Genomic DNA, 13769 nt, shown 5'->3' with positions numbered 1-13769 from the left:
TAGATAGATACTTTATTCATCCCCATGGGGAAATTCAACATTTTTTCCAATGTCCCATACACTTGTTGTAGCAAAAACTCATTACATACAATACTTAACTCAGTAATAATATGATATGCATCTAAATCACTAACTCAAAAAGCATTAATAATAGCTTTAAAAAAAGTTCTTAAGTCCTGGCAGTTGAATTGTAAAGCCTAATGGCATTGGGGAGTATTGACCTCTTCATCCTGTCTGAGGAGCATTGCATCGACAGTAACCTGTCGCTGAAACTGCTTCTCTGTCTCTGGATGGTGCTATGTAGAGGATGTTCAGGGTTTTCCATAATTGACCGTAGCCTACTCAGCGCCCTTCGCTCAGCTACCGATGTTAAACTCTCCAGTACTTTGCCCACGACAGAGCCCGCCTTCCTTATCAGCTTATTAAGACGTGAGGCGTCCTTCTTCTTAATGCTTCCTCCCCAACACGCCACCACAAAGAAGAGGGCGCTCTCAACAACTGACCTATAGAACATCTTCAGCATCTCACTGCAGACATTGAATGACGCCAACCTTCTAAGGAAGTACAGTCGACTCTGTGCCTTCCTGCACAAGGCATCTGTGTTGGCAGTCCAGTCTAGCTTCTCGTCCATATGAGGCCTAGATCTCCTAAAGTCCACCACCATCTCCTTGGTCTTGGTGACATTGAGACGCAGGTAGTTTGAGTTGCACCATATCACAAAGTCCTGTATCAGTTTCCTATACTCCTCCTCCTGTCCATTCCTGACACACCCCATGGTGTTACATTACACAGTACAAAAACTAGACTGAACTATGTAAAAAAAAAAAAACAAAACAGAGAAAGCTACACTAGACTACAAACCTACACAGGACTGCATAAAGTGCACAAAAACAGTGCAGGCATTACAATAAATAATAAACAGGACAATAGGGCAAGCTGTCAGTCTAGGCTTCAGTATTGAGGAGTCTGATAGCTTGAGGGAAGAAACTGTTACATAGTCTGATCATGAGAGCCCGAATGCTTCTGAGCCTTTTCCCAGACGGCAGGAGGGAGAAGAGTTTGTATGAGGGGCGCATGGGGTCTTTCATAATGCTGTTTCCTTTGTGGATGCAGTGTGTAGTGTAAATGTCCGTGATGGCGGGAAGAGAGACCCCGATGATCTTCTCAGCTGACCTCACTATCCGTTGCAGGGTCTTGCGATCCGAGATGGTGCAATTTCCGAACAAGACAGTGATGCAGCTGCTCAGGATGCTCTCAATACAACCCCTGTAGAATGTGATGAGGATGGGCGGGGGGGGGGGGGTTAGTAGATGGACTTTCCTCAGCCTTTGCAGAAAGTGGAGATGCTGCTGGGCTTTCTTTGCTATGGAGCTGGTGTTGAGGGACCAGGTGAGATTCTCCGTCAGATGAACACCAAGAAACGTGAGATGTTACTGTAAAGGTTCCTGAAGCTCAAGGCGCAATGTCAGGTTGTTGGGTCTCAATGTTCAGGCACGTGAATGGTATCCTTCTCTCTGTTATTTTATGCTTCCCTTTCTCCCCTCCTCTTATTTCCCAAATCACTCCATCTCATGAATTCTTGAACAGACTTTTAACTGCTGTTTATAAAAGGATATAGAAGAAAGATACGAGGAGAAGGAGGAAATAATTGTGTTAATTACTCACTCTCCCATTCAAGACATTGAACTTTTTTGAAAATGCTTGGAATCCAAACAGCATGGCATACTTATGAAAGATATACATAAAGATTTTCATGTGTTCTTGCTATAAACATGTCTACTCAAGTTTATTGTCATATGCACAATTACATGAATGTATGGGTAGAATGGAAAACGTACTTGCAACAGCATCATAGGCACTTAGTATGAGAGGTACAACAGTCATAAAAGCAAAACATAATTTATTTTTAGCATGTTTATTTTGTGTAAAATAATTTTGCAAAGAAGAACACATATACAAATAATATATTTCTGAGTGTATTATTAAAGTTCTGTAAGAATCCACATAACAGAACAGCAGTAATTTTGTTCTCATATTAACCATTTATTTTACAGTACTGGTTGGATCCCATGAAAACTCTCGCTGAACACAAGGATCTCATAAACAGTGAGTAATGTTTTCAATGAAATGTGCATTTTCTGCTTTACAGTTGATAAAACTTGGATGGGAAGCTCAGACATGCTATTTTGTGTACTTTTAAATTTCTATCAATACATGGTCAAAGCAATGCAGGTCAGCTTTTTTATCTCACAGGTGAGCTGAAATGTTGGGTTTCAGTGACTAGTGAACAATTTCATCTCAGTATTCAGAGAAAGATGAAGTCAGTTTTGTTTTATAAATCCAAGACATTAAACTTATTTCAGCTTGAGTGTTACAGACTTGGACCTAACAGAGACCTGATCAGGATCAGTTACATTAGTTATCTCACAATCTTTTGACTGTATTTTATGGGTATAGGTTTTGCTAGCAGGTACCTCAGTATCAGGCCGTTGTATTGATGTGTGTATTAATGAAGCAGAGCCTGGTGCCAGTTGTCTTGAACTCTCTTGCCACTGGATCAAGATCTTGTTTCCCCCCGCTATTGTGGCAATATAAAGTTCAGGAGCTAGAATGCCAAGACCCTCACTGCTAGTACAAACCATCACAGAGCTAATCATCACTGTTGTCATACCTTGAATGCAAACATTTTGATATTTACATCTGTCTTGAATGAGACATGATAGACTAGAAATAGCCTGTTCAAGGAAAGGTGATGGATATTCCACCTTCTGGAAAACAATCTACAATTCCAAAAAAAAGCTGGAAGTTTGTTCTAAAAAATGAGCTTATCTGGTGTGTCAATGACTGGATCTTTAGAATTACTGAACCTGCATTCTAACACAGAAGTAGGGCACAATGATCATCTGCTCATATGCCCCAAATCAAAATTGACAAGTGAACCAAAGAAGATTTCGACCTTAAAGAAATACTGACCTACAACAAATTAGTCTCAATCCCAAAGGGCTGTCTGAGAAGAACTCCTTTTCATATCCTTTGTAACAAAAAATGGTCAAGTAATCTGAAACATGACAAGAAAACTAGTATTGAAGGGAAGGACCAATGCTGCTAATAGTAAAATAGGGAGAAATAGTATCGTACATTAAATTCAACTCTGTCATTTTGTCCTTTTAGTCAAACAAAAACAATGACCATGTGGATTCCTCTGGGTGCTCCAGTTTCCTTGCACATTTCGAAGACCTACTGTTTGGAGCTAGGGTTAGCAAGTTGTGGGCATGCTACGTTAGTGCCAGAACAATTATCACTGCATCTCTCACTGTACAATGTGACAAATAAAGCTAGTTTTTAAAAACTCTGAATAAAAGCCTAATGATTGGAATGTCAGGACTGTGTTAAAAATTATCGTTGGTCTCCATCATTTGATGGTACTGATTTGTTTACTTTTATGAAAATTGCTGAAAACTAGTCTGTTGAGCCATAATTGCTTAAAATGAGCATTATTACCAGAATCATGGTACATAATGTCATATGATTTCAAGAGTCATGGAAAATGACTTCAGTTAAAACCGATTGTGGTTTTGCCTTGTCGCAAAAGATGACCAAAAGGCTGGCCAGAGTAGTTATAGAAAGAATGTAGAGCGTCATAGTGGTTTAGGGAGCAAATTCCAGACTTTAGGGTGTTGGCAAATGAAAGCATCATGCCAGTGGTTCAGGAATATGCAAGAGAGCTGAAAGCAAGAAACCCTACAGTGGTGCTAAAGAAAATTACAGAAATAGGGAAAGCCAAATTTGTGCAGGGATATGAAAATAGTAAGTATTCTGAAAATGATTAGCTTAAGTGGGAGCCCAGTAAGTCACTTGGACATGGTTGAATGAGAAGGATACAAATTTGAAAGCAGACACTTAAAGTGTTTGGAATTACTTTGTTTATAGAGCAAGGCAGAAGGCCAGTCAGAACTAGCTTTGAAATATCATGTTAAGTGGTCACAAAGGCATGGATTACTAAGCAAAAATTAAGTTGATCTCTGAATTTTTAGTCATGATTTTAACTCTCAGTTAACAAGTTGATGCCAATCCTAATGCTGAAGATGTTCATTGAAGCAGATGCTTCTGTATTTAAGACTCTTGTAAGATTAGTCAGAATGAAGAAGGGTTGCATATAAAGCTCTGTCTGACACATTGATGTCTGAAAACTTAAATATGTTTTGGTACAGGCCATTCCATAGTCAAATAAAGAGTAACTGCTACTTCATAAAAATAAATCTTTTGTAAGCAGCAATTTAACAGCTTTCACTTTCTAAGCTGGGGAAAGACAAAGTATATGATGTTAAGGAACAAATTTCATTTTTCTGTTATATTAAGGATGGTTGGATAGAAGAGCTCAGTACAGTAGCTAAATTAGAACTAAACACCGATGTTAAATATTTTCATTATACTTCACCAGGTTATATTATTATAGCCTCCTTGAATAAAAAAGGAAGAGGAACAAAAGTTCCAAGGTAATAGTAGCAAGAGTGAATAGTGAAGAGAAAAGAAATTTCTAAAATATTGGGACCATTTCAGTGAAAGGTGGCACTTGTAGAAACTGGATCAATTGCACCTGAACTGGAACAGACTCATCCTTCCATGGAAATATACCAGAATTGTCAGGGAAGATTTAAACTAACTTGGAAGGGTGAATGGGACATGGAGTTGACGTATGGTGGAGGAAGGTACAGCTAAAAATAGAAGGAAAACTGATTCCGTTGAACAGAAAATACTTAAGTGTGATGAGATGCATGGGAGGAAAGCTAAATAGCATCTGTTTTAATGCAAAGTTGTGTCACTAGCAAAGCAAATGTACTGTTGATTTGCTAATGTGAATATTGCTACTGTTACAGAGTCATGATTGAAAGGAGGACTGAAATGGATATTCATTATTTTAGTGTGCAGAATTGTCAGCATAGTAGGGGAGATGTAAAGGAGGATGTGGCATTGCAGTATCAATTAAAGAACCCATTATTACAAGCTCTTCAAATTAAGTTGTAATGGTAGGAGCTTTGAAACAAAAAGATTTTGCTGCAGTGTACCCAGTATTGTAGAGATAGTAGCTCTAACGCTTTAAGTTTGATGGTCATTATAGAAAAAGATGAGGGTGAACAGGAATTAAAAGTACTGAATTGCAGGCAGGCCAATTTCATTGTCAAGTTAGCACTTAACAAAAATAGACTGGGAGCAGCTACATGCAGGTATGTCCACATCCCACAAGTGTGATGGTCATTTTATGTGGTGTTTGAAGCCAATGGATAGCTATAACAGTAAACAGTGAAGATAACAAGTCCAAGGACATGGAAGTCATGTCGAGGCTTGGATTTATTTTAAAAAAAGGTTGAGTAAAGTGAAAGTTGGGGCCCATTGAAGCAGTGGGGCTGACAGGAGTATAGGAAATGCAAAGTGGAACTTAAAATAGGACAGCAGAGAAGACACACAAGATATCACAGGTGCAGAAGAATAAGGAAAATCCTAAAGCATTTTCTGTACATTGAGAGTAAGTGAGGAAAGGGCACGGCCCATTACGGACCAAAGAGGCAATCTGCACATTTGGGCAGAGAATGAAGATTAAGTTTTAAATGGATGCCTCCCATCTACATTCATGAAGTAGGCATAGTTTGAGAATTCAAGCAAGAGGATGGAGAAATTTTAGAGCAGATAAGCACGAGGAAGCATCAGATATTTTAGCAAGTTTAAAGATGGATGAGGACATACAGGATGAATGTCAGGGCCATATGGAGTATTGATGAACAAGGGAATTTTATGTACATGTCCACAGATTCTTGAAGGTGTCCCAACAGGTAGATGAGCTAGTGAAGAAGATATTGGGAATATTAGCCTTCATTACCCAGGGCATAGAATATAAAAGCAAGGGGTTTAATGGATAATTTTATAAAGCACTGGGTATGTCACAGTTGTTTTTGCTACAGTTTAGGGAAGGATACAATTGTATGGGATCAAAATTCAAAGTAAATTTATTATTTACAGTATAACTGCAAGGTAGCAGAGATTTGAGATCAGAATTTTTCTCCTCCTAGATGAGCTGCCAACCATGGTTGACGAGCCCTATCTGCCCAAAGCGACTAGTTTTAAGGTGCCAGCAACGTACCTTTGCCCCTTCTCCTGTCTGTATAAATGGTTCCACTGGGCTTAGTAGCTGAGCCACAGTTGAAAGCCAGAGCTGCACTTGGTTGTCAGAGACACACCAGTGGGAGCTTATCCCCTCTACCTTCCCCAGCTATGGCATCCCTAAGGAACCTTAGATTCTATTATTCACGTACAGTACATTCAAGGGATAATTTACATTGACCAATTAATCTACCATCCCACAAATCTAGCATGTGGGAGAAATGAGCACCTGGAGAAAATCTATATAAGCACTGGAAGAGACTCCACACGGCACTGGAGGTCAGGACTGAACCTGGCTCTTTGGCATGGGTACTAGCTGCACCACCATGCCACCCACATGCTTACTGGGATGCTACCTAGGAAAGTAATTCATTTATGAGGAGAAATTGGATAGGTGGTTTCCTTGGAGCAGAGGAGATTAACAGTTGACAGATAGGTAAACAAAATCATGAGAAGCATTGTTAGAAAAAGCCTGAAAAGTGTGGTAATTAGATTAGGAATTTTTTCTCTATATTAAGGTTATCTAAACCCAGAGGACACAGGTTTAAGGTAGGATGTAGAAGGTTTAGAAGAGATCCAAGGAAGAATTTCTTTATTCTGACAGTGTTTGTAATCTGGAAGACACTGCTGGATGAGTGGTGAAGGCAGACACTCTCAAATCTCTCAGCTCATTTTATGGCCTCTGACAGAGTAGTCAAGCTAAATGAACAAGGAATCAGAGTAAAAGAGGTAATGAGTTCTAAAGCAGTACTTTTAGGAAAATGTCAATTGTGCTTGAAGGTATTAACAATCAAACTGCTTTTTTGTTGTGCCCATTTCTTATTTTATGATTTATGTAAGCTATAAGGATTGTTAAAATTTCTTAAGATTTGCGTTAAACGTGGTAAAACATCAATGGTACTCTTGACCTCTGAAATGAACTGCAAAGTAGCTTGAAAAATACCAACTGAATAAGGACGTTAAGAAAATACTCTTCCATATGCTTAACCCACTGTTCTTCTATATTTACATTCATAACTGGTGGCTAAGCACAGTTCAAATGCAATTTATAAATTTGCAGATGACATCACTGTTGTTAAAATTTCAGATGGCAACAGGGAGAGGTATAGGAATGAGATAGTTCAGCAGAGTGGTGTTGCAATAACAACTTTGCAGTCAACATCATAAAGACCGAGGAATTGTTGGTGGACTTCAGGAAGGGGAAGTCAGGAGAACACACACTCATCCTCATTGAGGGGTCAGTGGTGGAAAGGGTGAGCAGCGCAAGTTCCTGAGTGTCGGCATCTCTGAGGATCCAATGAATTGATGTAGCCACAAAGAAGGCATGCCAGTGGCTCTGCCTAACTGGGAATTTGAGGAATTTGGTATGTCACTGAAGACTTGTAAATTCTTATAGAGAGGCTGACTGACTGGTTGCATCACAGCTTGGTGTGGAGGCTCCAGTGCAGAGGATCACAAGGCTGCAGGGACCTGTATACTCAGCCAGCACCTTCACAGGCACATCCCACATCTTCAAGAGGCAGTGCCTCCAGAAAGCAGCACCATCATTAAGAGTCCTCACCATTTGGGACATGCTCTCTTCCCTTTACTACTGTCAGGGAGAAGGCACAGAAGGAGCTGTCAGAGGGAGGTGCAGAAGATCCACACTCAGTCATTCAGGAGCAACTCCTTCCTTTCTGCCGTCAGATTTTTAAATGGTTCATCAACCAACCCATGAACACTACCTCACTATTCCTTCTTTTTGTTCCATTTATTTACTTTGTAATTTATTGTAATTTTATGTCCTTGTGCTGTACTGCTGCTGTAAAATTTAATGTCATGTAAAATGGTAATAACCAACCTGACTTTGATTCATTTGATTTACTCAGTGGCTTCCAATGCCTGATTAATTTGATATTTCAATGATTCTTTACTAAGTCAACAATCTAAATATTTGATTTAGTCCTCCATCTCTCAAGTGCACTATGGTGAGAGGCACCATCTTGTGGTGAATGTTGTTAACCACATTTGCTGCTCTACCAGCAACGTTACAGCAGCTATTCTTCTGTCTTGTTGGGATGTATAAAGTTGATCCAGCCTTTGTAATCCAGGTCATTTCATTGTACTGAGAGAATACTTCCATCTCTAAAGGAATAATCTGTGTAACACATGGAGTTTGTGTTGGGCATACATTTCTAGTGCTTTTCTCCATTATCAATTTGCCTTGTAATCTTGACGACATGTTCAAAGGTTCATTTTGTTAAAGTATGCATGTACAATACAACTCTGATATTTGTCATCTTCAGATAGCCATGAAATACAGACAGACCATGGGATCTGTTGAAAGAAAATACATCAACTCCCCCCGGCATGAAAAAAAACAAAACTCTCAGCCCTAACCCCCTTACCCCCTCCCTCGCATAAAATATACCACATGGAAAATGACAACGGGAACATCAAAAACCCCCAGCCCCCAACCCCCTCCCCTCACAAAATCTGTTGTCAGATCTTTTCCTCAGACTGAATTGTCTGTCCCAGTTCTTCCATTAAAATTTTCCATCACAAAACAGCATAGCTAGATAGATAGATAGATAGATACTTTATTCATCCCCATGGGGAAATTCAACATTTTTTCCAATGTCCCATACACTTATTGTAGCAAAACTAATTACATACAATACTTAACTCAGTAAAAATATGATATGCATCTAAAATCACCCTCTCAAAAAGCATTAATAATAGCTTTTAAAAAGTTCTTAAGTAGTTTACTTAAATACATTGAGTCCTAACCCCGGCACTTTAACATATCTTACTCCTGGCGGTTAAATTGTAAAGCCGAATGGCATTGGGGAGTATTGATCTCTTCATTCTGTCTGAGGAGCATTGCATCGATAGCAACCTGTCGCTGAAACTGCTTCTCTGTCTCTGGATGGTGCTATGTAGAGGATGTTCAGGGTTTTCCATAATTGACCATAGCCTACTCAGCGCCCTTCGCTCTGCTACCGATGTTATACTCTCCAGTACTTTGCCCACGACAAAGCCCGCCTTCCTTACCAGCTTATTAAGACGTGAGGCGTCCCTCTTCTTAATGCTGCCTCCCCAACACGCCACCACAAAGAAGAGGGCGCTCTCCACAACTGACCTATAGAACATCTTCAGCATCTCACTACAAACATTGAATGACGCCAACCTTCTAAGGAAGTACAGTCGACTCTGTGCCTTCCTGCACAAGGCATCTGTGTTGGCAGTCCAGTCTAGCTTCTCGTCTAACTGTACTCCCAGATACTTGTAGGTCTTAACCTGCTCCACACATTCTCCATTAATGATCACTGGCTCCATATGAGGCCTAGATCTCCTAAAGTCCACCACCATCTCCTTGGTCTTGGTGATATTGAGATGCAGGTAGTTTGATTTGCACCATATCACAAAGTCCTGTATCAGTTTCCTATACTCTTCCTCCTGTCCATTCCTGACACACCCCACTATGGCCGTGTCATCAGCGAACTTCTGCACATGGTAGGACTCCGAGTTATATTGGAAGTCTGATGTGTACAGGGTGAACAGGACCGGAGAGAGCACGGTCCCCTGCGGCGCTCCTGTGCTGCTGACCACCGTGTCAGACCTACAGTCTCCCAACCGCACATACTGAGGTCTATCTGTCAAGTAGTCCACTATCCAATCCACCATGTAAGAGACTACTCCCATCTCCGTTAGTTTGTGCCTTAAGATCTTGGGCTGGATGGTGTTAAAGGCACTAGAGAAGTCCAGGAATGTAATCCTCACAGCACCACTGACCCCATCCAGGTGAGAGAGGGATTTGTGCAGCAAATACGGACCGAAAAGGACCAACTTCTGTTGCTCTTTGAGTTTATCAAGATATTTTACCTTGCCTTTGAAAATCCATCATTATGTTGGTTGTGGGCACAGATCTCTGTTTTATGTTCTTTCTGCACACTGAGTCTGTTGTTATTTTACAGGTGCCACTCACTTCAAGAATATTGAGAACTATCACTGCATTTATGATTAAATCAAATCTATTGATTGTCCTTTCTTTAGGTTTTACTTCCAAGGAGATGAGTACATAATCTTCATGCACCTCCTTTTTCTGGTTCAGTCTTGTGTTAGACAAGCTCAGTACTTGTGTAGTAAGCCAATTATACTCCAACACTCATGGGTCTTTAGTAGTGCTGAACCAGCAGATATTTGGATTATTGGATGTTGCTTCGATTAGTACCCAATCAGACTTTTATTTCACTTTTTTTCATGTTTCATAGTAATCTGATGAGTTAAAGGAAGCACAAAATGTACAAGGCTCTGAACCCTAGCTCTATCTAGAAACTTTCTGACTCCAGATCTTTGAAAACCCAGACTGGGTCCATAACCCAACCTAGTCTGCGCTCTAGACCCCTGAATCTGGCACACACTCCACTTGGACTCCAGATCACTGGCTCTCATTCAAGAGTAATGAGTGAACCAGATGCTGAACTATCAGGATCTTCAGTCACATACTGAAATATTGGAGTTTTTCTGTTATTATTTATATTATTTTCTTTAACACGGCAGTCTACCATTTTACCTAATCATCCTTGATAGTTGTTTTTTAAATTTATTGTATTGTTGCAAATTAAAATCTATCAATGACTTGGTAGAACACATGAGTTTACAGACTTCCATTAACAATGTGCTTCATTATCCCTGAAGATGGCAGAGTCTGTCATTGAAGCATCAGTTATTATCAATAGCTGTACCCAGCTTGAAGCCCAAGAAGCATTTATTCGGAATGCACTTCATTGTTTAATCAAAGTTACCAACAAGGTTATGTTCCATTTACTACAGTGCAGACAAGATATTAGCTGTGAGGAATAGACAAATATCAATGAGATTCTCCTTTACTAATTACAGCACTTTGCTTTTGGTTCTTCACAATTTACTCTCCAACGCCCATACTCTATTTTTAAGTCATTAATGCCGAGTAATTATTGAGTACCGCTGCCATTCTCCATTTATAGCATTGCAACTCAATATCTCCTCTGGGTTGTCAACAAATAAAACAATAGTCTTTTTATTTGTAGATTTCTTAGCTGCCTTTCTATTTTAGATATTCGTCTTTTCCTCTTATATTCCTTTTACTGTTCTTTTAACATATCCTCTTTTACTTTTTTCCCAATTATTTTATAATATTTCTTAAACTTCAGTTTACTAAGAGTTTATTTAGTGACAGCAATGGAATTTTGTGGTGCTGTCCATTTTAAGTGCAGAGAGCTATTAGGTCCTGTGATGCAATGTGGAAAAGCGGTGGTGAATGTGATTCAATTCTTAAAAGGTAAGTTAGATAAAGAAAAACAAAAGAACATTTGTAAAAGGGGAAGGGAATCTTCTTGCTACCTTACAATCTCTGTACTTTCCTAGGAAGTGTGTAAAGATTCAGCATGATATCTAAAATTTTGATGAACCTCTGTAGATGTGTGGTGGAGAGTATATTGACTGGTTGCATCGTGGCCTAGTATGGTAACAACAATGACCTTGAATGGAAAAACCTCCAAAAATTGATAGCACAGCCCAGTCCATCACGGGTAAAACCCTCCTCACCACTGAGCATATCTTAATGGAGCGCTGTCACAAGAACATGGCACCCATTATAGGACCCCCATCACCCAGGCCATGCTTTCTTCTCACTGCAGCCATCTGGAAAAAGATACAGGAACCTCAAGACCTACAGGACCAGGTTCAGGAACAGTTATTACCCCTCAACCATCAGGCTCTTGAACCAGTGGGGATAACTTCACTCAAATTCACTTGTCCCATCACAGAACTGTTCCTACAACCTTTGGACTCACTTTCAAGGACTCCTCATGTTCTCAGTATTTATTGCTTATTTATTTATTATTATTATTATTTATTTGCACAATTTGTTGTCTTTTGCACATTGGTTCTTTGTCCATCTTGTTGGGTCTGGTCCTTCATTGATTATATTATGTTTCTTAGATTTACTGTGGATGCCCACAAGAAAATGAATCTCAGTTGTACATAGTGACATATATAGAACTTGATTATAAATTTACTTTGATACCAGCCAAAGCTGTAGAAATGAGATATCCAGTCCTTTCTGTTGTAAAGTTCCATTATTTTATTTCTTGATATGATTTTGAATGCTATAATTCATCCATTTTATTAAATTGTCTGCATCTGATGTGAAGCTTCACATTGAAAACTGTCTTTTACAGGAAATCTGTAATTAAACTATATATAGAAATCTTACACTTGTTAAATATTCAATATATAAATTGCATTCTATGTTAATGTTTCTTCTTTTGTAGCTGGCCCACCTTATACATTATATTTTGGTGTAAAGTTCTATGCAGAAGATCCTTGTAAACTTAAAGAAGAAATAACAAGGTAACAGAATGTAAATATTAACTTTGCTACCCAAGTCATATGGTAATAAACTTTGCTAAATTTTGATCATTTTCCAGCATCTGCAGATTTTCTCGTGTTTACTTTTTGATCAGTTGGCCTTAAGAAATCCTATTAGGCCAACTTGATCAAGTTTATATTATCTTCCTTTTGCAAATATCTTCAAATAAATGGAGTGCAAAATAATAGTTAACATATATATGTGTGGACAGTAGCACTTTACAAAGTAACAAGTAAATGTGGTTTGGCTGATTGTAGGGGGAGCTGTTCATTCTGCAGTAAGCCTGTAGTGTGCACTACTTATGTTTACTTGGGCATCTCCAAACCTTAAACATTTATCATCAGGAAAGACAGAAGCAGGAAGAGCATGGGAATAGTAACATCTGAAGGTACTCTTTCAACTAGGGCACCATCTTGAAGATCTACCCAGACTGTGTGAAGGGAGTAATGATAATTTATCACTTTGCAACACTAAAATAGGCAATTTATTTTAATCATAATGACTGTTCATGAATTTGCCATTTAAACTAAAGTCCATCTTACATTAATGATGAGAGTAAATGAGGCAGGAAAGTTGAGTAAAAATATTTTTATAAATATTTATATGTGCCAAACAAAGTTGACCAAGCAATTAAGACAATTCAATACTGTAAAAAGATTGTATGAAATATTGGGATCATTAGTCCCTATTTTTGGAGTGCTACAGGTGCCCTCAAAACTCCATAATCTTATTGAATGCCTCTGTCCACACTTTGAAAATAAGGGTGAGAACCTTAGTCTGTGAAGAATGTATGTCTGGCAAATGAATGTGAGGCAGCCAGATCAAGATATCCGTTAGCGTGCAATGCTGTTTTGACAATAGCAATGTCATTTGAGAACTCAGCACTATCTAACTTTTTGTCTTAAATTTACATGCTAAAGGTACATAGCTATCGGGAAAACCTGCCCATTAGCACTATTTATAGTGATTGTCAAATTCAAGTTTTCTGGTTGATTCTTCAGACTATTGCTCCAATTGTGTATGATGCTTTCTAAAGTTACTTCAAGTTATCATATCTAATGGGGGAATTGTGGTAGGCACAGAGTCTTTGTGCCTCTTTGATCTCCTCTTTCTTGCAATAATATCTTCTTTCACATAAAGTTAATCTAAATCATCTTTTGCCTATTTATTAAGTTCCATAAAGTAGTTAACTTTCTCGTTGGCATTACATGGCCATGGC

The 13769-nt window shown here is 38.9% G+C and overlaps 1 protein-coding gene across 11 annotated transcripts in view; it reads left to right on the top strand.

Annotated features, from left to right (window-relative positions):
• Positions 1–13769, top strand: part of epb41l4a (erythrocyte membrane protein band 4.1 like 4A) — a 217131-nt gene that overhangs the window by 92802 nt on the left and 110560 nt on the right. For all 11 annotated transcript variants that reach the window (XM_073068542.1, XM_073068533.1, XM_073068524.1 and 8 more), the window contains 2 exons: positions 2055–2106; positions 12453–12531. In XM_073068542.1, the coding sequence (XP_072924643.1) occupies positions 2055–2106; positions 12453–12531 (131 nt within the window). The remainder of the gene's footprint in view (positions 1–2054; positions 2107–12452; positions 12532–13769) is intronic.

The sequence above is a fragment of the Hemitrygon akajei genome, chromosome 2, assembly GCF_048418815.1.
Source record: "Hemitrygon akajei chromosome 2, sHemAka1.3, whole genome shotgun sequence".
Classification (NCBI taxonomy): domain Eukaryota; kingdom Metazoa; phylum Chordata; class Chondrichthyes; order Myliobatiformes; family Dasyatidae; genus Hemitrygon; species Hemitrygon akajei.
The sequence above is the reverse complement of the archived record's forward strand: the minus strand, read 5'-3'. Positions and strand labels throughout refer to the sequence as shown.